At 44.5% G+C, this 27,783-nt stretch overlaps 1 protein-coding gene across 6 annotated transcripts; it reads right to left on the bottom strand.

Annotated features, from left to right (window-relative positions):
- Positions 1–145: 145 nt before the first annotated feature.
- rusc2 (RUN and SH3 domain containing 2) lies at positions 146–27,783 on the bottom strand. 6 transcript variants are annotated; one of them, XM_069523305.1, is made up of 14 exons: positions 27,625–27,783; positions 12,665–14,432; positions 11,344–11,908; positions 7,952–8,629; positions 6,840–7,043; positions 6,503–6,673; positions 5,624–5,700; positions 4,831–5,005; positions 4,596–4,701; positions 4,434–4,480; positions 3,269–4,349; positions 2,905–3,081; positions 2,529–2,773; positions 146–472 (listed from the first exon to the last, which is right to left on the bottom strand). In XM_069523305.1, the coding sequence occupies exons 2-13, from the start codon at positions 14,237–14,239 to the stop codon at positions 2,566–2,568; spliced, it is 5,064 nt and encodes a 1,687-aa protein (XP_069379406.1). In that variant the 5' UTR covers positions 14,240–14,432; positions 27,625–27,783; the 3' UTR covers positions 146–472; positions 2,529–2,565. The 6 variants fall into 6 exon arrangements, with proteins under 6 accessions (XP_069379406.1, XP_069379405.1, XP_069379404.1 ...); XM_069523304.1 differs by adding an exon at positions 26,337–26,479 and having other exon boundaries at positions 146–2,773; positions 27,625–27,744; XM_069523303.1 differs by having other exon boundaries at positions 146–2,773.

Here is a 27,783-nt window from a genome sequence, read left to right as displayed (position 1 = left end):
AAACTTTTATTTTTCTGTTTGGTTTCTTTGAATCTCTCTTTGAGGTCTGTCATTTATTCATTTTTCACTTTACGTCGTCAAATCATGATGTCAACAGAAGCTTTGTGAAGTGTGTTGAGGACAAAAGACACAGGAGCCGTGCAGGTCTGTGATCACGTGAGCACTTTGTTATTGAACATCCACAGTAGTTTGATAAGGTCGTACACATCATATATCCTGGACACAGAGAGGAGAGCAGTGTCGCCGATGCTGAAGGTATTTACAGAGCGAGGCAGAGAGAAACCAGACGACTCACAACTCATCATCAAACGCCAAATCAAAAGCAAATCTGTCTTCGCCTCCTCGTCTCTCTGCTGTCATCACTACGACGTGATGGTTTCTTTCTGTCCCACGTGACGTCACCACCGCCGCGTCAACTCGTTATTCCGGTCCGCAGGTTGTTAGCACTGAAACTAAAGCTTATACTTGCTTCCTGTATGAAACAGAAAATGCATTAATAACATTTACACATATAGATCTATGGCAGAAATTAACCGCTGAAGGGTTTAAATATATTTACACTTCAGCGGGAATTAAATATTAAATCATTTTGGTGAAATTCAATGTTAAAAAAATAAAAATAAAAACTGTACAATAATGCAACCAAGAGGAAAATAAAAATACAATTATGGAAGAATTATATCCCATGTAAGTTTTTCAAAAACTACACAAGCATTCATTTATTTAATAAACGTACATTGATTTCACCTGTTTTTAATGTGTAATATGTTTGGACCGGGCATCCGTTTACACTCTATAGCCTTAAATTGTACTTTCCTGTCAACTCATTAGGAACCTAAGGCCACATTTTACACCGTGCACGTACTAGCACAGGAATGCCCGTAAAGCCGCCATCACAAAACGTGCTGGGGTTTCCCTTTAGACGTCAAAAAATATCACCTTAGAATACACCTCTCTTTCTTCACTAAACTCTGAAGTCCAGAATATCTGCAGACGGAAATCTGGCGAAACATCAAGCTAGATGCATTATTATATGTATGTATAAAATATACTGTTGTGTCAAGACAAACGTTTGGGCCTTGAAGTTTCTCAGTTTTTCCCCTCACAGGCTTTAAGGCATAAATCAGATCACTGACCTCTTTTCTAAAAGCAATTAGTAAATAATTTTGAAGAACACATTCAGAAAACCAGAATCGCACTCAGGAGAGTGCGTCGCTCGGCCACGGCCCCGCAGCAGTTCCCTCTGAATTCACACACGCCCATCAGATAAAGCAGATTGTTTCATTAGGATCCACGAAGCAAAGGTAGGATGGTCAGTTGTTTCCAGAACACGTTTATCTTATTTGTTGAAATCCTCCTCACGTCCTATGAGTCGTTATAAATAAAGTTGTGCCAGTGTCTGTGCATTTGCGATAAACACGACCACGGTCCGAATGAAGTGATTGGCTGGCGCACCTGTCGCTAACCGACCGGTTTGCCTGAACGCACCCTGCCCCTGCTCTCGATGTGCACGAGACTTCAGCCGGAGACGCATGCACCGCAGATCAGTCAGCGCACGCTCACGTGTTGCATAATTTCAATGACTAATTTCTCACTAGCTTTTCCAGGATTAGAAACTCTAGATTCAATTGCTTGGAACTTGATGAAAATGACAAAAAACACTTTTTTACTGTTGAAGAAAGAAAAAAAAAATCTGTTCAGTAGTTTTGGTGAATTTAAACAAAATAAAAACATTGGATCCTCGACGGAGGTGAAAAATCATCTCCGCAGCTCATTGGAAGTCAAATTTGCATTTACAAAACAAATCGACAGAGGTGGAAGTTTAAATCCGCCTAAAGCACATCAAGCCTTTTTCTCCACCCAGCTTCAAGCAGAGAGGAAATCTCCTCCAGATCGATGGACAGATGGGGAATGAAGAAACTTCTTCACTCGGGTTAAACAGGCGTCTAAAAACACTGCAGCCAGGTTTCAGCCTCTGATATAATTATAATAATAACAAACACGTCTGCAGAGGTGGGAGCAATTTTTAGCTTTCACATCTTCCACCTTAAATGTTTTCCTTAAAAAAAAAAAGTAAAAGAATAAGGATTCACTGATTCTACGTGAATAAAAAACGTCAGTCGGCACTAAGTAAGCGACGGGACATGAAACCAAACCGTGTTCAGAGTGCGGCACAGCGAGGTGAAAGTACAGACGGTACGGCAAAGTGCAGCTAGGCGTGGTGCAGAGCATATATCATACAGTGAGTACCCTCCTTGTTTAGTTGGAAGTAAAGATGGATGATGTTCACGCAGGTTTTTTAACTTGTGTCACTGCGGAGAGAGAAGAGCGTCGTTCAGAGTCTTTGGGTTTTGTTTTTTTTTGGATGTGTGCATGCGTACTTGTCCCAGATGAAGCCTTGAAGTAGACGTGAGTTTGATCCTGCATGCTTCCCTTGAATATGTCTGTACAATGTCCGAGCAATTGGTTTACTTTCAGTTTTCCCTTTTCAAAAAGCAGATGTTTTTAATGTGTCCGGAGCCGCTTGCCTTCGTCTTCTACTTTTTTCTCTCACTCGGCTGCAGCTCAGCAGTTCCCGGGCCCAGCGGCGTCCCGGCTGTCGTCCATGCTGTTCAGGGTGACGTAGATGATGGGGACCAATCCCTGCGTGGAGCCCTGGGAGCAGAGCAGCCAATCGGGATCCGCCTTGCTCAGGACCCGCAGAACATCGCCCTTGTTGAAGCTCAGCTGTCCGGGCTCGGTGGCGATGTGGTGGCACAGAGCTCGGACTTCACTGAGGAACAAACAGAGGACATTAGATTCCGAGCGGATCTTAATAATTAAACAAAGCTTCTCACTTCACTGCATTTACTTTGTCATGTGTGACTGAAACATGTGTTTGACGGATCAGGACTCATCGCTCACCACAGAGGCTGTCGTTTGGCTTCAGGTGGTCGAGTCGACGTTGGTGCTTTGTGTGTGTTCTCGGTGTGAGTGGGAGTCGTCGGAGGCTCCGTCTTCTTCCCGCTGCCTCCTGCTCCGATCGTCTGAGCCACGAGGTCGAGGACGGACCTGTCCAGACCGAGCCAACCTGACGGAGGTCTGGGAGAGGAGGGTAAATAAAACTGATCAGTTAGAGTTAGGGTGGGACTTGAGTCTAATAATTTATCTCAGTTGCAACAAATCCCGGGAAAAGACCTTTTGCTAAATACTCTGACTTCTCTCCAGTGACTTGTGACAGATTATGTGTGAACTCGGTGTTTTACGTATCTTCGGAGTCGTGACCTACCTGGTCCTCTGACTTCTCGCCCTCTGCTCAGCTGCCTCCGCTCTGGATGGAGAACCAAGACTCGATCCGAAGAGACGGCCCCAACGCAAACTCTGTCCCTGTGAGGGGCTGTCCTCCTGGGCTGCGGCCGGGGCCCCGGTGCCCGTGACCTCCACAGGTTTTGTCTCTTTCTCCTGGTTGAGAACAGACTCTGGGGGGCTGCCCATCCACGAGGGTCTTCCCCGTGGTCCGCCCGACTCCTCGCTGGAGCTACCGTTGCTCTTCCTGCTTCTGCAGCCCTCCCCTTCTTGGTTTGACTCCGCCCCCTCCACCACGCCCTCTCGGGTGGGCGGCAGCCGCCCCTGTCGTCTCTCCGACGACCTCTTCCTCTTCTCGCTCTTCACAAACTTGGTCTTCTCCGTGGATTGGTCGATGTAGACCTGGGAGGACTGCATGAGCTGGTACCACCAGCCGGCCTGTCTGTCCTGCCACTGACGCCCTTCTTCAGCTGGATCCCTCTCTTTTCTCTTCCTCCTGTCCTTCTCTTGTCCATCCTCCCCTTCTCCCTGGCTCTCTTGCCCCACACCTTTCACTCTCTCTTCACTCATCCCCCTCTCCTTCCAAAGATTGGCAAACCCTACCTCCATCGTCATCGTCTGTCTGCTATCAGGTCCAGCTGTCGTGCTCTCTGTTGCATCCCCCTCCTTCCTCATACTGGATTTCACCCCCCACGCCTCCCTTCTCGACTTGGCTCCTTCCATCCTGGGCCACGTTCCCTCCCGTCTCAGCCCCGCCCTCTCCTTTTTCACCTCGCCGCTCGAGTCTCTGACCATTTCGCTCACGGTGGTGCTCCATCCTCGCATGAGCTGGAAGGTGGAGCGAGCCGACCGGTCGACGCTCTGGCCCGCAGAGCACAGCTGCTCCTTGCGACGCAGGTGCTCCTGGCCCTTTTGGAGGAGGTGCAGCTCGAACAGGAGGTCCAGGTCGAAGGGGAGCAGCGACAGGGGCTGCAGCAGGAGGAGGAGCTCCTCGAAGAGAGGCTGGCAGGCGCCCTGCGCCAGGGGAAGGAAACCCCACGGGTTGTAGTGTGCTGCTATGATATCTGAGGAAAGGAAAACAGAATCAGAATCAGAGAGAGGATTTCAAGACTGAAGAGATGTTGGAAGATAATAACACGTTATCTCACCTTCATGTGTGTAGAGGTGATTGAACCAGAACTCCAGAGATTTCAGGCTGAAATAGACAAATCAGATAAACTGAAATTCCATCAAGAAGAATATTCTAACTTCCAGGTTCACGGTCGTGATCCCGGTGAAAGAGAAAACTGCTGAACAGAGAAGTGACTCACTTGAGAAGACCGAAGATGAAGGCGTTCATCCTCATTCTGTGGCTGGTGAGCTCCGAGAACTGGCTCACCTTCGAGAACAAGCTGTGGAGGACGCGAGTGGACGGGCCTGACGGAGACAAACAGAAAAACTTACTCACACACAACAGGCTGCTCGTTCACTCTCACGTGATGGTAAATGATGAGAATGAACTATAAGACCCTGGTGTTTAGATATTCCTATCCTCCTCCTCCTCACCCAGCTGAGTGGAGGCCTCCACCAGGCTCCAGGGCTGACAGCGCCGCTGCCCGATGATCAGGTCCAGCACGTAGGCCTTCAGGCCGTCCTGCAGCACGTCGTGCAGCGCCGGGCACAGGTACTTCAGGATGAGGTGACCCACGTTGGGACTCACCCAGCTGTTCCCCAGCTTCGCCTGGAAGGGTTGCAGAGAAATGTTGAGGGACACGGGGAGAGTAAAGTGGCATGTGAAGATATAGAACTTTGCATTTAGGCTCAAAAAAAGAAATAAATTGAATTAAGATCTTTTTTTCAGTCGCTGGTTCTCTGTGTCTGCTTCTCTTCTCAGGAGGAGATTTATCTGGAGCCTCGTTTGTTTAATGTCTAATTGGCTCTGAGATAAAAACAAACTCACAAGGGACCAATTAAAAGTCTGATATTAAAATAAAATCAAGTTACAGATCAATTACAAACCAAACAGATGATGTTACAGATTCACTGATGCAACACTGACATTATAAGATAAGAAGACTAATAAGTGTCATGACATAATATAAGAAGAATATATTTATAGCATAATAAAGAGTTACATGCAGGAGAAACTAATTTTGAAAGTATAACCTGAGAATAAAATTCTTTCGCACATTCCCCGACTACAATAGAAACTCAGGTAGGAGTTCTGGCGCCATCTGTCTGTGAGATTTCTGCACTTCACCTGCTGGAAGGTTCCCGTTGTGTTAACTGAATCACTCTGATTCTATTTGTTTTAAAGTACATTAAAGTAAAAGTACATCAACCATTGATGAACATTCACCTTCACGTCCGGATCTCGACTGGTTCCAAAATGAGCCACAATCAGATCCACTGCTGTGTTCACGGCTTTCACCAAACCTGACGAGACGAGAGAGAGAGAGAGAGAGAGAGAGAGAGAGAGAGAGAGGAAAACAAATTACATTAATTCTATAATTGTAAAAACAAGTGAATGTACAAAATGTTTACAAATTTCCTTTCGATATTTTGACAAAATACAATAAAGATAAAAATAAAATGAACTGTATAATCATAAAATATCTACGGCGGCCAAACTGCTTCTTATTAAAGAAAAACACGTTTCTAATTAATTCCTGTGAAAGGAAATGTTTCAATGAAAACGAGTCTGGATATTTTACAGTTTAACCATAAACCCTTTTTTATAAATAACTACGAATAAAAAGAAAACACAAATGAAACCAAACATACGGAACTTGAATGAAAATATAAGCAGAATTTTCTTTTATAGAAACATTAAATATAAATCAGTTGGAATATGAATCTTTTCTGCGTCTGAAAGTTTTCATTTCGTCAAACATGAACACAGATACAGAGAAATCTGCTTTAGGCTCATATCAGCTGATATCATCAGAAAACAGACAAATCAAGACATTTCTGTATTTATTTATACTTGACCATCTAAATCAACTGAAGGCTTGAGTTTGACCAATCAGGGAGAAGTTGTGTCGGAACACATGTTTCTGTACTTTAAATTATTTTTTGTTGAAGTGATCAAATTCCCACGCTTCTAAAAGTTCATGTGGAAAAGTTCCAGTTGTCGAAGAGAGACGCTCCACAAATACAGACTCACTGAGTGAACGAACTGTCTTTTATAAATATATAAATACAGTATTCATAACTCCCACGAGCGGCAGGGCCTCACCTCTCTTCTGTGTCAGGTCCACAGAGATGTGGGACTGTGAGGAAGAGCAGGAGGACGACGAAGAGGAGGCGTCGGGGGAGAGGCAGAACTCCTCCGGTGGCTTCTCGGTCATGGAGAAATAGTCCGGCAGGAAGTCGCTGTAGCTCTGCTGCAGCTTAGCTGATTGGCCGACTGCAGAGACACACACACACACACACACACACAATAAGACACAAACACACATCCACCTGAAGCATCAGAATGATTTTCAGGATCTGAAGGTGTGACGTGGAGAGAAAAAAGCACTTTTATAAACCTCTAGACTCTTAATTAATTCTGACAATAAGACAATGAGCACCATTAATCCGTCCCAGCATGTGGCCAGAGGGCGCCGCTGGGAAATCGAACACGTTGCGCCTGGCAGGCCGCGCCCCCCCGCCCCTCTGGGTATCAGGGTTGCCGGACAGGATGCCCGATCCCACGCCAGAGCCCCTCTCCACCCCCAGTGGGTTTCGACGGCGGTACTCCCTCCATTTGAGGGCTTGAGGAGAGAGGTGGTGAGCTGTCAGGGAGGGGGGGTGGTTTGTTGAGGAGATGGATGGATGAGATGTTTGGGGGTAAAAGAAGAGGAAGAGGAGGAAAAGGTGAAGAAGATACAAGTCCATGCATGAAGGGAGGGAAGAGAAAGAAAAAGAGAAAGATAAGAGATTCTTCAAAAGAGACGTTTAACTTATATCTGTGACGTTAAGTGAAAACCTCAGACGTTGGTTTTCTTTTGAAAACTAAAACGATCTAAATTAAACGTTTCATTTTCAAAACAGGGACAAAAAAAATAAATTCAGAATCAAAACTGGGAAGAAACGAAGAGTTAAGAGATCAAGACGAGGACAGGGACGACGACCACAGACTCAGAGTCGACAGAGGAAAAAGAGATTTTTTCAGTTTCAGAGTTTGAGTTTGTTCTGTGAAGCAGCAGATCGTCCGACTCGTTCACAGGAACATTCAGGCGAGGGGTGGAGCCTGTCGAGCAGCAGGAGGCGGGACATGACGTCTAAATTCTGCTGTGGAAACATCAGTGTTGTTGTTTACAGCTCGTCCACACGCTCCGGAATCTCCTCGTCTTTCCAAGTTGGCGTCTTCGTCTTCTACTTGTGCGGCTCCTCTTCTTCATCCCGAGATATTTGCGTTCTTCCAGTTTCACGTCCGTCCGTCACGTGTTAGAAACCTCATCGACACGTCCACTCGCTCACTGGGACGTTTCCAGATGTTTTCTCACATCGGACATTTTAAAGAAATTGAGCAACTCAACACGACTGATCCTCAACAGGTGACACGAAGAAGTTATAATAAAAATAAAGCTAAATGTCTTTGAATCAAACTCAGATATTATATTTGTCAACATTCTAAATTTGAGCTTCGACTCTTGAGAACACGACATGAATAATAATATTAAGAACTTCTGGAACCTACCATTTTGTGCCCTGGCTCCAGGTCCTTTGCTTCCCTCCGCGTGTTTCCCAGAGTCCAGACATCCCAGCGGACTCAGCGTGTCACTGTGCAGCGCCGGTAAACTCGTCAGGCCTCCACGGTGGAAACAGTGTCCCTGCACCGCCGGCAGCATCGGTGGCACCGCCCCTCTCTTCACGCCCAGCGACGGGGGCGGAGGGGTCGACGGTAACGGTGTTGAACCCCCTCCCTGTTTTGCCGTGGGCGGGGAGTGCAGGGGGCTGAAGCCGGCCGACAGCGGGCAGGAGGGGCTGTGAGGCGGCTGAGGGCTGGGGCTGCAGGTGGAGCAGGTTCCAGAGCTGGGCGCCCCCTGGAGACGAACCGGGGAGTAGCTCCCGAGCGGCGAGGGACGAACTGATCCAGGGGGAGGGGCTTCCCCAGCCAGAGCCCCCTGGTAACTGTGCACATTTTCAGCTGCCTCCTCACCATCCTCACCCACCGGACCACCAGAACCAGAACTGGAGCGGGCCTGCATCCCAGAGACGTAACCTGTGAGCAGGGGCAGCAGGGGCTTGGGCTGGGGGGGTTTAGAGGCAAACTGGTGGTGGAAGGTGAAGGGCTGGATGGGGAGGGTGGTGGGCCGCTGGTCCCGGCTGTAGCGGACCACCGCCGGCTGACTGTCCGAGGAGCTGGAGAGGCCACCTGGAGGAGCACAGGGGGAACACGGAGGAGTCACAGGGAGAGAAAAGGAAAAGCAAAGGTCAGGTTTTCATTTTTCAAATGTTTAAATCTAAAATTAAAACATCTCTATGTAAGTAATAAGGAAGAAAAGCAAGCGAGTGAACTTTAGGAAATGTTTAAAATGAATAAATCATTTCCAAGGAGAAGGAAGAGGTGAATACTTATCGAGTTCAACTTCTCATATTTCATCGGAACATTTTGTAATAATCCAGATTTTATAAACAAAAATATTAAAATATCTTTCACATGCTCACATTTCAACACCAGAGCACTGACTTCACTTCAACTTACTTATGTACAAATCTGCTTGTGGGCCTCAGAGTCTTTTTTTGAAGTTGAGAAAGTTTGTGAAGTTTCAGAGAATCAAGTACGAGCTGACAAATAAAATTACTGAGACTTTTGAATCACAGTGATATAATAAACGAGTGCAACCAGTCAATGAACAAACGAATCCTTCAGATTCATCGATCAATCGTTTCTGGACGAAAACTGCAAAATGAAACATGAAATATAGACGAGCAGAAAACTGCCCAGTCATGAGTGACAGGGCTGAACGGGGCTGTTATCCCCATCCACCAACTCCGACCTGTCCACCACGTGCACACACAGACACAGAAATACACACAGACACACACGCTCACAAAAAACTCAGAAGACACACAAACACACACAGACTGGACCTGGAGGCTCTGCAGTCAGGAGACACCAGCGAGGAGAGAGAGGCCTTTTTCTGTTTTCTACCAGTGTGTGTGTGTGTGTGTGTGTGTGTGTGAGTGTGTGAGTGTGTGTGTGAGTGTGTGAGTGTGTGTTTGTGTGACATCAGCAGTGTTGCGCAAACTGTTTGTCGCCCTAAAGCCCACCCACCAATGTCACCTGAGCTGGGTGCTGTGTTGCCTTTTGGCCACAGGAGGTGCTGTAGCAAAATGATGACGGAGGAAGGAACACACACACACGCACACGTGCAGACACACACACACACGCACACACACGTGCACACACAGACACACACACACCCATCAGGCCTCAGCTCCCACTGGAGATGGAGAAAAGAAACGCTCCCTCTCTCCTCTATCTGCTCCGTCATCCCTCTTTTTCTCTCTCCTCACCCTCCTCCATCTCTTCCCTGCATCCTGCATCCTCCCTCCCTCTCTCTCCCTCCCTCTCTTCATCTCTTCTCCTCCATCAGGCAGTTGCGGACCTTTCCTTTGCACAGCATCGTGTCGGCATCATTAGTGAGGGAGCTGCTTCCCCGAGGCTTCTGAAGAGGCCTGCGCGCTGCAGTGAAGCGACGCAGCTGACTGAAGTCTGATGAATAATATATTTGCTGTGAGATGCAGCCTCTCATTAGAACATTTAACCGTCTCAGTGTGGAGACAAAGTGATGAGCATTTATTTCAGGCACGGGTGAGACACGCCTTGTTTTTAGGGACGACCCCCCCACTTCTACATCATCGAATGGAAAACCACGACTGAAGAGCTTCAAGCCATAAACACATGAGATGTATTCTCTCCATGAAAACTGCTGCAGGTTAATGTGCCAATTATCAAATACTCTAATTATGACATCCTGATACTATCGATGTTATAATTTCCCTTAAAGATATAAAATATAACAATTCAACATTATCTAAAAACAACTACAATTCTTTTATATATTTTGTTCTGTACTGAAATTTACCAAAAACATTAAAACCCAGAATTTTATACAAGGAGGCGGAATGTTTCATTTTTTAAATGACGGTTCCATCTGCGTCTGGAACCTTGATGAACCCACGAGCTTCAGAAGCTTTGTTATGAGCGCTGTTATCATCAGTGAATATTTACAAAGTAGTTTAACGTAAATTGTATTTATTATTACAGAAAGCTTCTTATACTGAAATATTTCATCGACTCACTGGATCCGAACATAGAGTCTGTCGATAAACCATAAACACCATTAGCTAGCACGAATAGCTTTCGATGATGCAAACAGCTGCAACGTCACTTATTCAGTCGGCAGGAAGAGGTTTGTGTAACTTTCTCTGACCTTCCATTGTTTTTGGGCCTAAAGGCGCGCACACACACACACACACACACACACACACACACACACACACACACACAGCTCAGTATGCTGATGTAGACCTCAGCAGGGAGGCGTTCTCTGCACCTTCATCTCCTCTCTCTATATATGATTGTTATTCAGAACATGTTCGTCCCACTTCAACCCTTCAGTGCGTCTGAAGCTGAGGACAAACACTCTGAGATACACACACTCTCACACACATACACACACACACACACAGAACAGTGGAAATCGACCGGTTCACACACAGCGACAGTGTAAACACACGGACGTAAACAAAACCACATTGAACAACAAAGAAACTGCAAACACACGATGAACAAACATCAGAAGAAACATTGAGAATACTTAGGTTGTGAACTGACGTCCACCACAGGACACGTTATATAAATCAAAGTTATTCATATTATTATATTTACCTCTGCCCCAAACGTTCCCTTAGATTGAGCTAAACCAAATCTCACACACTCATAAATATCAGTCCCCGAAAAGTTTTTCTTTCAAGTTATCTCTTGAAAAATCGGTGAAAATGTTAAAAACGCACGATGTTGGATCCGCTCCTTCGTCAAAACAAATGAGCTCCATGGTTGTATGGTGGTAGGTGACATACCTTCAGTCTTGGCCCGCGTCTCCCTCGCGCCCTCCAGGTGTCGCTCTATGCTGCCGTGGCTGTAACATCGGGTGAAGGGCGCAGGAGACAGGCTCTGACTGTCAGCCTCCGCCCGCTGCTCCAGGATTGGAGAGAAATCCACCGAGGAGTGCGAGTGGGCGGAGTAAGTAGAGGAGAAAGGGTCCGCGGCTGGCTTCATGGACGGCGACCCCCCCGTAATTCCGCTTCTTCTTTTACTTCTGGCGATCTCCGCGAAGGAGGTGACCCGCGGCGGTGGAGGCGGGGTCGGGGCTGCGCTCTCACTGAGCCGGACGGGGCAGCTCAACATACGCTCCAGAGATCCGAGCCGAGGAGACGGAGACTTGTCCAGGTTGCGGTCGTAGCTGCGCGAGCGGGGACGATTTCCTGAAGAGGGTCCGCCTCCGAAAAGGCCCCGGCCAACCACAGGAGGGGAGGTGTTGACGTACACCTGGCCCTCAATCACAGCGGGAGCAGCTTCAGCCCCAACAGCCGCCTGGTGAGTCTTCGTCTCCTCCTCATCATCATCGTCGGCATTATCATCTTCCTGAATAACGAAAAACAAGGAACAAAAGAACAGAAAGAATAAAACAGGCATCAGACGTTCTGCAACAGATGAAACAGGTCAAAGTCTTTATAAATCTTTAAAAGATCAAACTAAAGGACTGAACTGACTTAAAGGAACATCTTCTTTGACCCGGCGTCACAGACTGATGTTAAAACCCTGCAGCACAACATAAGTGCAGAGATAATCCTCAGACATGTTGACAGCAGATGACCCCAGACTGTGGCTGTGAGTTAAAACGAGACAGTGGCAGACTAACACCACAGTCAGAGCGATAGTCACTGTCATGGTTTTCAATTCATTCCATTTGTTATTTTTGTTTTATTTCCTTCCTCGTGTTGTATTTTGAGAAAATCACTTCCCCCTGTCTCGGCTGGGTATTTTGATTTCTTCCATTTCCTTTTCTTACCTGCTCATGCTGCTTCTCTTTTCTCTTAAATAAGTAAGAATTAAAATACATTAACTACATGTACTGACTAAATAGAGTAATCATTTTACATCCTACCTGTGACAAGCTGTGATCAAGACACAGGAAAAACTGAAGTAGAGAGGAACGTATGAGAGAATGTTCTGACAGATTAATATATTGTAATTAGAGATGTTCTGATACCGATACAAGCATCTTCTTATAACAAAATCAGTTGATGTTTGATGAATCATATGAATTGGTCGTATATTAGCTTCTTATTTGTGGACCTGTGCATGTGGGAGTGTTCAGTATTCTGTCTGATTACAAACCGTCACCTTAGATGACTCTCCATCTTCCTCCTCCTCCTCCACGCCTTCCTGATCAGCTTGCTGTCTGAACAGGAAGTACTCGCTGGGCTGAGTTGGGGTGGGGCTTCCTTTGCTGTGCTCATCGGAGCAGCTGTTGACCGACGAGCCCGCAGGACTCGGCGAGGACTGCGACGATAGGTCACAGGTGACCAGCTTGTAGTAGTTCTGGGTGGCAACTACCAGACGGGCCTGGCTCTGCAGACAGGATGCAAGGTCCCCGGACGAGCCAGAATGTGGAGGGTGGTAGGAGTTGCAGTTGGCGTCAAGGTCAAGAGCCCCCTGGTGCTCAACAGAGCAAGAGCACGTGGAGGAGGTGGACAGATGTGGCTCACGGATGAGAGGGAAGGTGTTGCCCAGACAAGAGGGTTGCTGCTGTGATCGGGGAAGTTCGGTCGGGGAGGTGTGAAGGTCTAAATAGAAAGCCCCTCCACTTGAGTCTCGCTGGTTTCCTGGTGGATCAGAAACAGACGAGGTGCAGGAGTGGTCAGTGGAGCTGTTGAGGTTGGTGTGTCCAGAGGCCGGTGGCTTCTCTGGTATGCCGTTGTTCATCTTATTGTAAATAGCGCTGAAGTTGACGAGCACGCCATCCGAGCTGTTGCAGGAGGAGTCGCTGCCGTAGCCTTGCTGACACACCGTAAACGGCTCAGAGAAGGTTTCAGGAAAGTGTTGAGGGTAGTTCTGAGATAATGCACAGCAGGAGCAGTGTTGGATCGAGGAGCTCGAAGAGTACGAGCCTGTCTTACTGCTTCGGCCGCAGCGCATAGGATGATCTTCGTCTTCTTCATCATCATCACCCCAGTCCTGCTCTCCACAGTCCATGGACATGTTGGAACCACTGCTCCCATGGCGACGCTGGGTGTCCAGACCTAAGATGTTCAGGTCTTCCAGGTGGTTGGACAGATCTGAAGCGACGCCCCTCAGGGACTCCCGGCTGCTTCCTCTCACTGAGCTGTGCAGAAGAAAGGGCTCAGAAGCGAAGCCGAGGTCGTGCAGGCGGAAAGATGCCATCCCATCATCGAGGGCAGAGTTAGTGTCACTGTGGAGGTGGAAGGACGAGTCCTCAAGGTAACCGCTGAGGTTATCACCATCATCCTCCTCTTCATCATTGTCATTTTCGGTATTCAGCAGGAACGGATTATGACGCAATGGATTCCTGTTTCTTGGTTTCGCCCTCGGTAAAGTGTGAGCTGTGATCAGCTGGTCTTCTGAATTGCTCGAAGTAAATGATGAATCATCACTCGCCATGCTGCCTCCTCTACCGCCACCCTTCCTCTCTCTTCCTCTGTTGTGGGAGGACGAGGAGCCACTGGAGGTCTGGATCAGGCTGCTGTAGAGCAGAGCCTCCCTCTGGAGGACGTCTCTCTCGGGAAGGGAAGTGGTGCGACTCAGACCCAGGTTCTCCGGTAGGCTGAATGGGTTGCTCCTCTTAAGTGAGCTCCCGCAGCCACCCTGTCGCCCCCCTGACACCTGACAGTGCACCAGGGGAATGTGATGCACAATCAGGGTCTCGCCAGAAAGTTTAGGAGGGCTGTCCATCACTGAAGAGGAAGGAAGGGGGGAGAGGAGCTACAGCAGCTGAAGGAGGTCCTGTCCGGGCGAAGGGGAAGGTAGAAGCGTGATGTGTTGATGGTTGCGTTCACGCTTAGTTTGCTGGGCCCAGCTCTGCAGTTCTGCCAGGGATGTGGAAGGTGAGGTCGGGGAAGTCGACACCATGGTCAGAGTGGTACATCTGGAAAATACGAAGAGACAAAGTGGAAATATTATAGGCTATAAGTCCAGATAGATAAAACCATCAAGGCACAGACACTCCATGTGCAGGCTTGAGGCTACAACATTGTGGTTTTCCCATAATTCCTTCTTTACATGTGTTTGATAATTATAATAATACTTGAGAAGCGAAGAGTCTGAAATAAGAGAAGAAAACATACAAGATTAATTATTTAAAGCCGTACTCCATCAGCATTGGGCGAGACAAGGGGCACACCCTGGATAGGTTGCCAACAAAACACCGGGGCAACATAAGAGACAAACAACAATTAACTCTCACATTTACACCTACAGACAATTAAAAGTCTTTGCACCTGGAGAAAACTCACACAAACACAGGGACAGAGACTGAAGATTTGAACCAGGAACCTTCTTGCTGTGAGATAACAGAGCTAGCCAAATAAGAATACATCAAATCACTGCAGGAGAAGCTTGAATATCCTGACTTTCAGTTCCCAGTGTGGGCCAAGCAACAAAACCAATGGATCATAAACTATAACTCAACTGTGTCACAGGACCTGAGCTTTCTACTAAAAAAAGAAAGGGCTGAATGGTTGGGGTGTAACCTGCACAAGTTCATACGCCTCGAGCAGCTGGTGCCCTGGTCGAGTCCTGGCCGGCTGAACAGGATTGTTTCATTCCTCCACTCTCTTCTCCTAGTTTTATGTCCCTCCATTACTGTGCTTTCAAATAAAAGAATAAAAATACCTCCAAAAAATAAATAACCTGTCCGAGCTCACCCAGAGGAGACCACCAGTCATTTACTCAGCTACAGACGACTTTTCATTCAGTCATATCCACGTATGATGGTGGAGCTTATTCCTGAGCGGCCCTTTGACAGTCGGGTTTGAACAGGTCCAGTGTTTATTATGAGGTTTTATGTGTTTTTATTATTTATGGATCAAAACAGCTCCAGTAACAGAGCTATAATTATTGAGTCTTTACACTGAGCAGGGTGACTCAGCACACACACACACACACACACACACACACACACACACACACACACACAGACACACAGACACACACACAGAAACAGCAGCTGACTCTCAAACACGGCCATGATCTCATCACCATTGGCACATAACACCCAACATTACACAGACACACACACACTGACACAGCAGCCGTTTCCTTCACCATCATCTGTCACACCTAAAGTTAAAGAAAACAATCCTACAGTTCACATCTCTCTCCGTTAAAATCCACTTTGTTGTGCCAATAAAGTTTTAAGTCAGACCAAAGATTGTAAAGGTTCATCCATCCATTGTAACATCTTTTAATTTCTCTAATAAAGAATTATCCAGAGGGTCATCAACAGGATTAGAAACAGGTTTCTCTAAATCTTCCGCTCACCGGCTGCTGACCTGGACTTGACAAGCGCTTAACTCAGATTGAAGAGTAATCCCTACATTTCACCTGCTTTAACTCATAATCCCAGATACAATAGGTCGATTAAAAGTGAAACCTGGAATGATATCTTGATTCTTAAATAGCTCTGGAACGAGTGTGGTTGTGCCTGAAGAGAAGGAAAAGTCGGAGAGAATCTGATTTAGGGATTAAAAAAGAGAGCAGGAAGCCAAACAGTGACATTAGAGTTTTTATTGCTGCATTAAGAGAAGAGAGGGGGGGGGGGGGGGCAGACGGAAGGTCTGAAGCTAAACGTCAGCATGGTGAGAGGTTTACTCTGCCAGGATAATAACTGAGACGCCAGTCTCCACAAATGACCTTTTTAAACAGACTCAAAAGGTATTTGCTGTCAGGGAGGCTTCAGCTTCACTTCCATCCAAGTGGAGCTCAACCTTTCTATCTCATAGCTGCGAACAATGAAGTGATGGCTACCCATGATGCCCTGCTGCAGGCGTGGAGGGAGACAGTTACCAACACCGACACATTCTGATCTGGGACGGATTCAATAGATTGTCAAGTGAAGACCATCAATCACGGAAATCATCACTTGTCACAACATGAAGAAAATAAATATATAACGATGAAGGAACCTCAACATCTCAACAAACCAATAAGACAAAATAATAATATATAATAAGATCTGGAGAGCACGATGCACTTCAGTCATTTAAACTGCAACGTATGCTCCACCTCTCATCGACTGTATATAAACAGGGGCGACAATCCTGCTGAAACTCCATGTTAGCCAATGGGACATGGACCAAACTAAAAGACTCTTACAACTAATGTTTGTTCAAGTATTCGTTATTCTATATAAATACAGAAAAATGGCACCGGGATAAATTTGAATGTTTTTGACGTGTGGTGGTTGTCGTCAATGGAAAGTGGCATGAATCAGATTAGCTGAAGGTTGTGATGGAGAGGGAGTCAATGTTAACACCAGATGAGGGAAACTGAAATGGGTTTAAGAGATTAGCTGCGGGGGGGGGGTTTCAGGACAGCACCAACTGTCTGAGTGTGAGTGTTTGGATCAGATCAGTCTAAGGTCAAGGTCAACAAAAAAAAAGAAAAGGCTACAGAAAACACACTCTCCACAAATAACAGCGTGATTTTCTGAATTATTCTCCATCACATGACGTCATGAAGAAATCAGAGATTATAGACATGAGCTCCAGATACGTATGATATAGGATGAAAAAAAATATGATCATATGGTGGGAAAATTCAATAATTTCAATATTTAATAAAGTTCGTATTGATTTTTGAAGTGTATAAAGTTCACACAGGAGATGTATCAGCCCTCCGATGTTTTCTAGTGGAGACGAGAGGACGTGAATTTAACTCGCCCGTATGAGAATCGGCTGCATGAGAAGTCAAGGATTTTGAGGTCAGTGTGTGTGTGTGTGTGTGTGTGTGTGTGTGTGTTTTCCACAGAGGATGTGCTCTGTTGTTTTGTAAGCAAAGCTGCTGCAGACTAAACAGCGACACAGGTCCTAATCTCACATGGTTTTGATAAGAGGACGACCCAAGACAGTCAAAACACTGTGTCCCATTATTGACCTACTTTGTCTCACCAGTTTCATTATGAACCAAAACATAATGTTTTGCACCATGGTTTCATTTAGTGTTCTTGGTCTCTCTCACAAACACATGGAGCAGTCTATAATACGGTGATACAGGCCAACGGCAGCCCCATAAGAAATATCACTGTTTTCAGTGGAGAGATCCATAAAGTTTTTACGTCCGTGACACGAAGGCCAAAGTGGTTTATACTTTCCGCTTCAGCTCTGCACGTTCACTTGAACACTCATTTAGGAAAAGTACAGATGCAGTGTTGCATCAGGTGTTTAGTTCAAAAGAGCTGGAGTTAGTCTCTTAATTAATCATGTGTGTATTTCAGGCATATCATGCAACCAACTAATCAGAGAAGCATCTTTAATAAGGCAGGTGCAATGTGCATTGTTACAAAAATGGAGGGTTAGGGGAGTCTCTATTCTGAAGTGTCCTTAGGTGTCATGTGCATGAATGTGTTGTTCTGTAAAGTGCTGGATATGTCTAGAAAAGTACGATATAAAATACAGTCTGTTACCATTTCAATGCTGAGAGTTTTGCCCAATTTGAGCAAAAAGATGATCTCAGAAATGCGTCATGGTCGACAGGAAACCACGCCCGTCACAACGTTTTCAGTGTGGTATTTAGAATGGACCCATCACAGCTGCTGTGTAGTGTTGTGTAACTGCTGAGTGACACACTGGACAAATGTGCACAGGCTATTCAAGTATTCACACACACACAAAGAGAAACGTGTTGAATAGACTCATTATACTGCCGCAGGACTCAGGAATGGAGTTTTTATACAAAAGTATACAACGACTTATCATAACACAAGATATTTATCGAGATATTCTCCTACAAGGCCACAGCAACAAATTCTTCCACACTGACTGAACCTTTAAGAACCAAACAAGTGAAAAGTCATAAAAAGATCACGTGCAGCTCTTCAGCCGTTGTGGCACATCACAGAATTTCAACCCAACAAACAGAAATCAGTTTTCAAGAAAACACACACATCCTCCCGGTCCCTTTGAAACAATCACAGCAGTGAGCTCCGCATTATCACAAGATTACATCACATCAGATCAGATAACGGGTTAACGAGAACAAAGAGGGCCGAGTTCCCGCCCACCATTAGAGACCATAGCTACAGGGCCGGCCAATCAGGGGGAGGAGGGGGGAGTCGTGGTGTGTCAGACACATCCTGAGAAAGAGGAAACACAGAAGAAATCCACGAGAGAGAGAAAAGGACGAGGACTAAATGCTTCCAAGACAAAAAGGGGGTAACCATGGCAACCAGGGCGACCGCTGTAAGAGGGACAGAAATGGCTGAAGACGATGCATTGGTCAATGTTACCTTTTCACTTGGGTTTCTGTCTCTGTCCGGCTGTTCATGTTTGTTTATCATTTTCTCTGTTAGGTTTTGTGAAGGTTTAACTGTTTGAACGTCCTCTGGTGTCTCAATGTGTTTTTTAAACACCTGTTGTTCTGAATTAAAGGCACCATGATGCTTTTTCAGTGTTTCTTTCCTCTCTTGTGTTTTTTATATAGTGAATGTAAAAGTTCTTTAAAAGTAAAAGTCTCCTGTAGAGGGAGCTCCTCTCTTCATGATGACATGTTATTAAAGAGACAGGCGCTAAAACCAAGGGGTTTGAGACAGAGGCTGAAAAGAGGAGCTGCAGCGATGGAAAGTCTGAAGAAAGTAATGTTTTCTTAACATTCGAACATGAAAACCTTTTACAGTAAAAACACAGAATAAGATGATCAACCTGAATATGAGCAGAATGTGTCTCCTTTAGCTATGAACAGTTTCATCTCATCTTATCTCATCTTATCTAGAGCCTTCTTTCCTTCATGGTTTTGTTCAGCCTCACATCGGGGTTTGCTGGTTTTCTCTCTTCAAACAAAACTGAAAAACAATAAGAGGGTTTCCTGTCCGTGTTAAAACCCTAACAACCGGGGATTCATTGAATATTTCTGAGTCAGTTAGCTGTGACTGTTCTCCACAAACAGTCTCCATGGGTTCTTAGGAAAAAACCCACATAAAGGTGCTATATGTGGTGGCAGGGTGTGAAACTGACCTATTTATGAAAAGGAAAGCAACACTGACACAAAGGACGTCCTCCCTCTTATATCACCAGTGCTTCCAGGAATAAGTCTGAGCCCGGGACAGGGAGGAGGGGTTGCATCCCCTTCGCAGGAAGGGACCGACGACACAACCACAGGAGATGGCAATTACGATGATAGATGAAGTCCGCACTCCCAGCGCGACTCACTTTGATTGAATTCAATATTGCGATTGTTTATAGAACAACTTTTTTATTGTAGATCGAGGCTAGTCAATAAATTCCAGAACAGAGAAGGGGCAGTAAGTGAAATTTATTTTGCCTCATTACCTTAATTTATTCGGGGATTGTTGATTAGTTTGTGGACTAAACAAATGTTTGTGCCGCAGCTCAGATTTCTGCCTCCATAACCCACATTCCAGAACATTTTATCTTCTCTGTTAATCAGAACATAAATAAAAAATTAATAATTCAAAAGATTGATTTGAAGATTCAATCTCTCACTGATTCTAATTGTTAAATGAGCATCAACTCTTTGTTTCTTGTATCCTCGGTTCTGCCAGTCTCTGATTGTTTTCCCTCGTTTCCTGCAGGAAGAGCAAAGTAAAGCTGTCTGGTTGTTGAGTCTCTGGGTCAGAGTGTGTGTGTGTGTGTGTGTGTGTGAGTGTGTGTGTGTGTTGCTACCCGCATGAAAGAGCTTTTGTTTGTTGCACACATTCATCGCCTCCTGCTTCATTGTCAACTAAAGCCAACGAGACAAAAAGAAGGAATGCTGAATGTTGGACCATCGTGAAAGTGTCTTAATTTTCAGTTGTCTCCCATCACGTCTTACAGCTCGTTTACCAGTTGTCATCGTCTAATGAGGACGACACAATATGTCCAAAACCATGGAGACAGATAAGAAAGGGAGAAAACAGCAAACAACCAGGAAATGACCTTGTGTCCTGGTGCAGGGGGGACATTTCCCACCAACACCAGCCAAGTATTGGATTGTGTGACAGAAAAGACATTGTGTCTTTTCAATTTAAAGAGTCATTCAAGTTCTCAAATAATTCAGAATAATCGACCAAAAAAAACCACAACTTGAACTACGATCATTTAAGATAGGAGCCATCCTAGTGTGGTGTCTTCTGTTGTGTTGATTTATTTTCATCATTTTGAAGTTTTAACACTGAATCTGCTGCTGTGAACTTGATGCAGAGAAATATGAAGCTTTATTGATTTCCCTTTCCCTCTTCCACAGTTCAAGAGTCTGGTCCAACACAACAATCGTCCCTGAAGCTCACACATCCAAATAGAACTGCTTCTTCAGATGTGCAATATCAAGCGTATTGGCATCAATAAATTACCACAATCCCGGCGTTCTCCTCAGAAGTATAAGCGGTGTAGCTAATGGATGGATAGATGGAAGGAAATTACCACAACGGTGTTGAGTCATTAGTGAAATTACAGCATTGATTGCCAGCCCCGAGCGACCTCTACACTGGGTTTCATACACTGTAGGTTGGCTTTGGTGGAAAATGTGCTAATGTCTATAGGGCAAGAAACTAAATGAGAAGCATTGTCCTGCAAAATAAAGAATTTCGTAAAGATTATACAGAAACTTTCATTTTCATTTCGTTCTGTTCAGTTAGTTCAACGTTCTTTGGTCAATCTCAATTAGCTTCACCTCTAAGTTGATTGCAGACATGTCCCTTGAACGAGTGTGAACTAAAGATGAACACATGACCTTGATCCCAGCTTCCCAAAAGGCTTAGGGACGGTTTCCTCTCCTCCGCCGACTCACTGCCTGAACTTGATGGAGCTTATAGCCTCTTGCGTAACAGCCGACTTGTGTCTTCACACCGCTGACAGGTATTAAGTGAGAGCTGACCTTCGTCCGCAGCAGGAGGTGTGTGACTGCCTGAGGAAATGAGGGACTTTACAGGAGATTATCTAAAGTTTGGAGAAATGATGCAGTGGCATCTGCATACATGAAAACATCCATCCAGCAGCAACAGGGAACCGACCATTGATAATGTTGTTGACGGAAGAGATAGGATTATTTCTTGTGTAATCCAAAGTGAATTTCAGGGAACAGAAACTGGAGTACTTTAAATTTTGCATGTGTTGTACTACGGTGATCGAGTTTGTTTTTGTTTTCACCTGAACCAGAATAAACTGTAAAGATGGGTCATCAGTCGTGGATTAATTTCGTCACAGGGATTAATTAGGTTTAACTTAATGTCGAGGCTTACGTTAACACAATCACACAAAGTGCAACAAGACTTAAAACAACACATCAAACTATCTCTGTCTCTGAAAACGGATGCTTGTTGTGTCTTCAAGTGACGATCCCAACATTTCGTTGTGACCTATGTGTCCACCTTCCTCTGCTGCCATTTTCGAGAGGCTGGTGGTCCCCCCCTCCCAGTTCCCAGCATGTGGCTGTGTAACTTATACATGTTCACCATTAGATACGCACACACTCTGTCAGTACTCTGTGTTAATACCGTAGGTATTTGTATACATTTTCGGAAAGCTTACGAATTCGGATGAAACCAACAAAACTGAGCAGTACCACTGGAAGTCATGGGGAGGCAACGTAGCATACATTAGCCTTTATGTGCTCATTGTAACTTTGTCTAATTTCTCGGGCTGCAGTTCTATTTAGCCACACTCACTTCTCTATTCCTTTTACTTCTCATGCTGTGCTGACGCCGTCTTTCTTGCTCCTCTTTCTCTTTCTTTGCTGACGTCTTTCCATCCATCTTACATTACCCTCTCTTCTCCCATCCCCCCCTCGGCTTCACTAAATCCCTGTTCCCTTACTCTCTCTGCCTCGCTTCCATCCACCGTGTGCACTGCAGTGCAATACGTCTCTGCTTCACTTCTGCCTCTCTACTCGTCTCCCTCCCTCTCTCCTTCCACTGCTGCACACAAATCCAGCCGAGGAGTGGACTGCAGATGGGTTCATGCAGATCGCCTCACAATCCCACGGTGCTTTTAGCAGAGGAGGCCATGGGGCAACTCCCAACCTGATCTGTCTGTGTGTTTGTAAGAGGAATTCTCAACTCGTCTTTACCTTTCAGATTTGCAAGAGAATGATGACAGCAATTAAGAAATGACCTGCCTTGCTCAAGGGCAACCTAATGCTACTTACACAGGAAGCAGAGGATAGTTTTAAACCAGCCAACCTTCAAGTCACAGGCATGCATGACCGCAAATGATGATGTAAAACAAATAAATCCTCTTTTTTTAGAGACTGGAATCAGAGAATATTGTGTGTTTTAATCACATCACTTAATTGATCAATCACCTGTATGTATTCATTTCTTAATTGGGCTGAATGATTCTGAATCAGCCAGATAATGAGAAGCCAGGGATGAGTTAAATTCAAGGCCTTAAGAATTTACAGTTTGACTGTGAACTTTGATTTAAAAAAACCTGAACTTTCTTTGAGTTGTTGCCTCTGCAGCAGCTGAGCCACCGGCCGTCATGTAATCACCACATCATTTTTCACACAACAGTGCAGAGGGAATGTCCACAGCGTATCGATGGTGTCCCGGCAGTGATCTCTCCGACAGACAAATGAGCACTAAATATACAGAGCGAGGCCGGGCAGCATTCTCCCTCCTCAGCAATAAACACTCACAGCTCTTTCACACAGTCGTCTGGGTGCCTTTAAATCCAGAGCCATGAAAGGAGCAGAGCTGCTGTAACAAGCTGGAGGGTAAATGTGTCCATGTGTTTGACTCAACAGCATCAGATGCTGACGCTATGACTCAGGATCACAGTCAGAAGTGGAACTGATATTCACATCTTTTGCATGGAAGCAAAATAATCTTAATCATGCTCACGGCCTTCTAGACAATTATACCCTTTCAATGTTGCAGTCAGAGGTGAAAAAGGTTTTTTGTTCTTGTTCTTGCAGTAAGTAAATTAAGCCCGCTTTCAGAAAGAATGTGGATTTCTGAACAAAGATTTTGAAATAATATTCAGGTTTAGGTCGGACTCTGACACTTTAGCTGGGAAATCTACTTGATTTTTTATGGAGCCAGCATTTGCTGATTCAAGCATTTGAAATATTCAGATTTAATGCTTTTCTTATCCTATATAACTGTGAACTAAATATCGTCCTGCTGTGCATGACATTTAAAGATGTACCTTTCTGTCCTGTGGAAACACAAAAGGATCTCGATCAGTTCCCAGAGGGACTCCTACAGCCTTGATAACACTTCCACAAATCCCTGACAAGTTTCAGGGTTTTCTCAACACATCTTAAACACAACTCTCTCGAATCATCAGCATTTTCAAAAACTGGTAAATCATATAATTAAGGAATCTTAAACACACAGTATCAGCTTTTCCTTCGTTGTGCATTTTGTGCTTGGCTGAAAACTTTCTCTATTGGATGCTAATGTGGTGCAGCAAAAAAACCTCCTTGCATTGCACAAGCCATTGAAAAGAAGGAATTTCAGAGTGCAGCCATGACACTGTGGTGGTGTAACTCAAAGGGCCTTAAGGCACATGGTGGGAGGTATTTATAGCATCAGTGGGAATGGAATGGTCCAAGCTCCAAGTTTGCTTTTGAGTTTGAAGAGCATCAACAATAGAATACAGACAAAAAAAGGCATTTCAGGATGTTGCCAGCTCTCAAAACTAGAGCAGTGCTTGTTCTAAACCTGCATGTTTGGAATGGCCTGTTTACTGGTGATGCTGGTTGCAGATTTTCTTTCTAAGACTGTAAAAGTGTCCTGCAGCAATTGAGCCCCAGCAAATAAAGACCTGCTGCCGCACAAAGAGCTGTTGACCTGGTAATTCAAAGGTCGCTGAAGCTCGACTCAGTACACAGAACCAATAGAGCACTGGTCCTCTGTTTATTCAAAGTTTATTCATATTGAATGTATCACATGTCAAAATTCAACACTTCCTTTGGCCCGTAACAATACGCATAACAAGGCCAGTGACATGAACGGTTCTCGAAATATACGTTTCATAGACAGACAGAACTCAATTTCTGGAATCAGTAGATAAAGATAACTATGATGTTCAAACTTAATCCTTCAGCTCTGGACAACCTAAAAAACAACCAACGTTTTTATGTGACACTTTATTCACCGAGTGCTGCTGCAGATAACAGTGTTGAAATTTTCCATTCAGGGAAGTTGGAGAATACACAACATGACCAGCATGATATCTGCATACATGCTTTTACAAATCTGAGATACTCAACACAATTCAAATCACACACACACGCCAGCAGAGAAACTATGCACATCCGGCCTCCGCAGGCAGGCGCTCGATTACATAACACAGAGAGACACATTCCAAGATCAGGAGGAGCAGCTGAACACTGAGAGCAGACATGTCGCATGACACAGTGAATCAGGCTTAAATCAGTCTTTCTTAAAAAATGTGAATGACCCCGACGCTGAGGCTTGAAACTAAGAATGTTGTGGTCATTAGCTCAGTGGCCACACGTCCCTGTTCGTGACACAGGTTTGTCAAATCATCAGACAGAAAGATGTGAGGTTTTGATGCTTAGATAAACTGAGCTCCTTATGTTACGATACAATATGATATGAAATGAAATGATAAGATACAACGTGATATGATACGATGCAATACGAGCCAACATGATAAGTTACAATACAAAACGATTATGCGATGTGATACGGGCGACGTCGTCTCCTGTGTGAATTTGTTTGTTGATGTGTTGGAGGAACGGGGGCTGGGCCTGAGAAGAATCCATTAAAGTTTGATGCAGATGTGAATTAACAGGCACTTTCCATACCATGAAATAAATCTTTTAGCTTCTCCATTATGTTTCTACAACAAGAACCAGACAGTCAGGTGCTCATTGTTCGGCCTTGACGGAGTTATGAGCGTGTGACATTATGTTTCAGATTTAAATTATTATTTTAAGATTGTTTACATAAGATGTGATGTCAGGGGATATCTTATATTCATTTTCACCAGAGGACAAATCCTTCCATGGTCCTGTGACTCTTCATCATCATCCAGTAAAAACTTTGAATTTGTGAATCTGAACAGACAAAAGTGCATCATGCATCCGTCCTTCTCCATGGTTACCTAAAACCTTTGGTTCAATCAACTGCTTGAGGATGGATATCTATTGTCTGTCTGACGCAGTAGTTGCTGTTATTGTGTTGCTTTAAATTCACACAGAAAAAAAACCCTCTGTAGATGACTGGTAATGTTTGCTAACGGATAATGGTGAAACAAGCGTCCCTGTGCATTAACGTCAGGACAGAGGTCATGTGCAGAAAGAACGCTGCCAAAGACAAATCCAGTTGGATCTTAAACCTGTGCTACTGCAAGTACTACTTATTACTGTTACTGCCAGTACTGATAAAACCATTGAAATATCATTTAACAACAACAAAATAAGATGTTTAGTATTGTTGTCTCATAGGAACAGCTCCAGTTTTCACCCTATCTGCTGCTATGGGGAGTAAGAGTTTATGAAACAAGTCAAATGTGGACTAAATCAGTGTGTACAAAAACTGACATTATAGAAAAATAACTATGTATTGAACTCTTCTCTCTGCTTCTCACCTGAGATGATCAATACTGTCATTTCTAACTGCACAGGGTCCGTCAGGTCAGAAGACGACATGCACATCAATCGTTTAAATCTAATGTCACGTACAACTCGAAAATTAACACAAATATAAATATATATCTGTTGCAGTTAGGTAATAATTGTGTGACTGGTACAGCAGAAAAAAGGGAAACATCCCTGAAAACAAAGGATGCCACTGAGAGACCACACAGTAAATCCCATTTATAATAAAACACAGATAATAAAGATATTTAAGTGTAAAACTCACGCTTCAGCGCTGTGGGCCTGGCTGTTATGTCAGTGGATGAACCTGCACCTCCACCATGTTGTGATGGAGCTCAAGACACCAAACAGCATGAAACGACCAGTCAACAACAGGAAGTTCAGCCAGACACCCTTCACAATAAAAGCCTGGGAGTGTTCACCAGGACAAAAATCAATAAGTGTACAATGGACCAACAAAAGACTACATCAGATCATTTACTCCACACTAACAAGTTGCCTCATGATAATGACTAAATCAGACAGATGATTATCAAATCATATTATAACTTTCTCTCATTTATTGATTCTACAGGATAGTGCTTGATTTATTCTGACTCTTATTTGAATTTTATTTACACTTGTTTTAACTGTCAAATTGAATAAACTAAAATATCATAACATAAAACAATTGTATCCTTCAATTTTGATTGTCTTTTTAATTTCTTTGGGGTTATGTTGCCATAATAACTTGTCATGATGCATTTTATATTTATATGTAAAACACAAATTCCTTATTCTGTGTAAGAAGATTTTTAGTAAATCATTGTGTTTATACTATAAACTATATTTGAATCTTCACTTGGACAAAATCAGTTGGCTTAAAAATTTGTGGACTGATGACAACACATAATACACAAATATTTTACTGTTTTTAAATTGTTTTATCTAATATATATATATATATATATATATATAGTGTTTTGTAGCGAGGGAACATTTTTGGAGGTTATTTTTTAGAGTCATGTTTAAAATCAAAGTCCATTGCTCAACATCAAAGCCAACTCTTATTTTGTAGGTTTTAAACGGGAGTGGTGTTGCCTCATGTCCTGTGACTTGACAGTGGAGCTGTTTCTGCTGATCTGTGATCAATATGGTGAATTGAGGGTTGAACAGGCCGCAGCTGATGAAACGATGAACCGCTCCAGTGTATTAATGAACTGAATCGTGTGTGTTGATAAGCGGTCCTGTCGCCTGTGTTCACCCGGAGATAGGGAACGTTTCCCCCGCAGAGGAACCGAGGAACATCGCTGATGTTCCCTCTGCCTTTGTGCCTCATCGATGAATAAAACAACGCATCAAAGACATAACATCACACAATATCACATCACCGCTGAATCACCGATGATAGCACTCACTGATACAGTGATGACAAAGGACAAAGCAACAAAATGAAGACAAATATCAAACGGAGATGAGGCGTCATTGTGTTTTTGTCCTCTCGCTTTTCAACCTCCTCAGATCTGATCTGATCTCAGATTAGAATGAGTCACAGATTCAAATGCAGCTCTCACCTTGTGGCAGGTGAAGATCGGCTGGTGGAGGATGAACACCATGTCAGAGCTGCAGATACAGTCCTGGACTCAGGAGATCACAGCGGAGCAGACTGAACACCGCAGCATGAGGAGGAGGAGGAGGAGGAGGAGGAGGAAGATGAGGGGCTGGACCCGAGC

Source organism: Paralichthys olivaceus, chromosome 4 (assembly GCF_024713975.1).
Source record: "Paralichthys olivaceus isolate ysfri-2021 chromosome 4, ASM2471397v2, whole genome shotgun sequence".
Lineage (NCBI taxonomy): Eukaryota > Metazoa > Chordata > Actinopteri > Pleuronectiformes > Paralichthyidae > Paralichthys > Paralichthys olivaceus.
The sequence above is the reverse complement of the archived record's forward strand: the minus strand, read 5'-3'. Positions and strand labels throughout refer to the sequence as shown.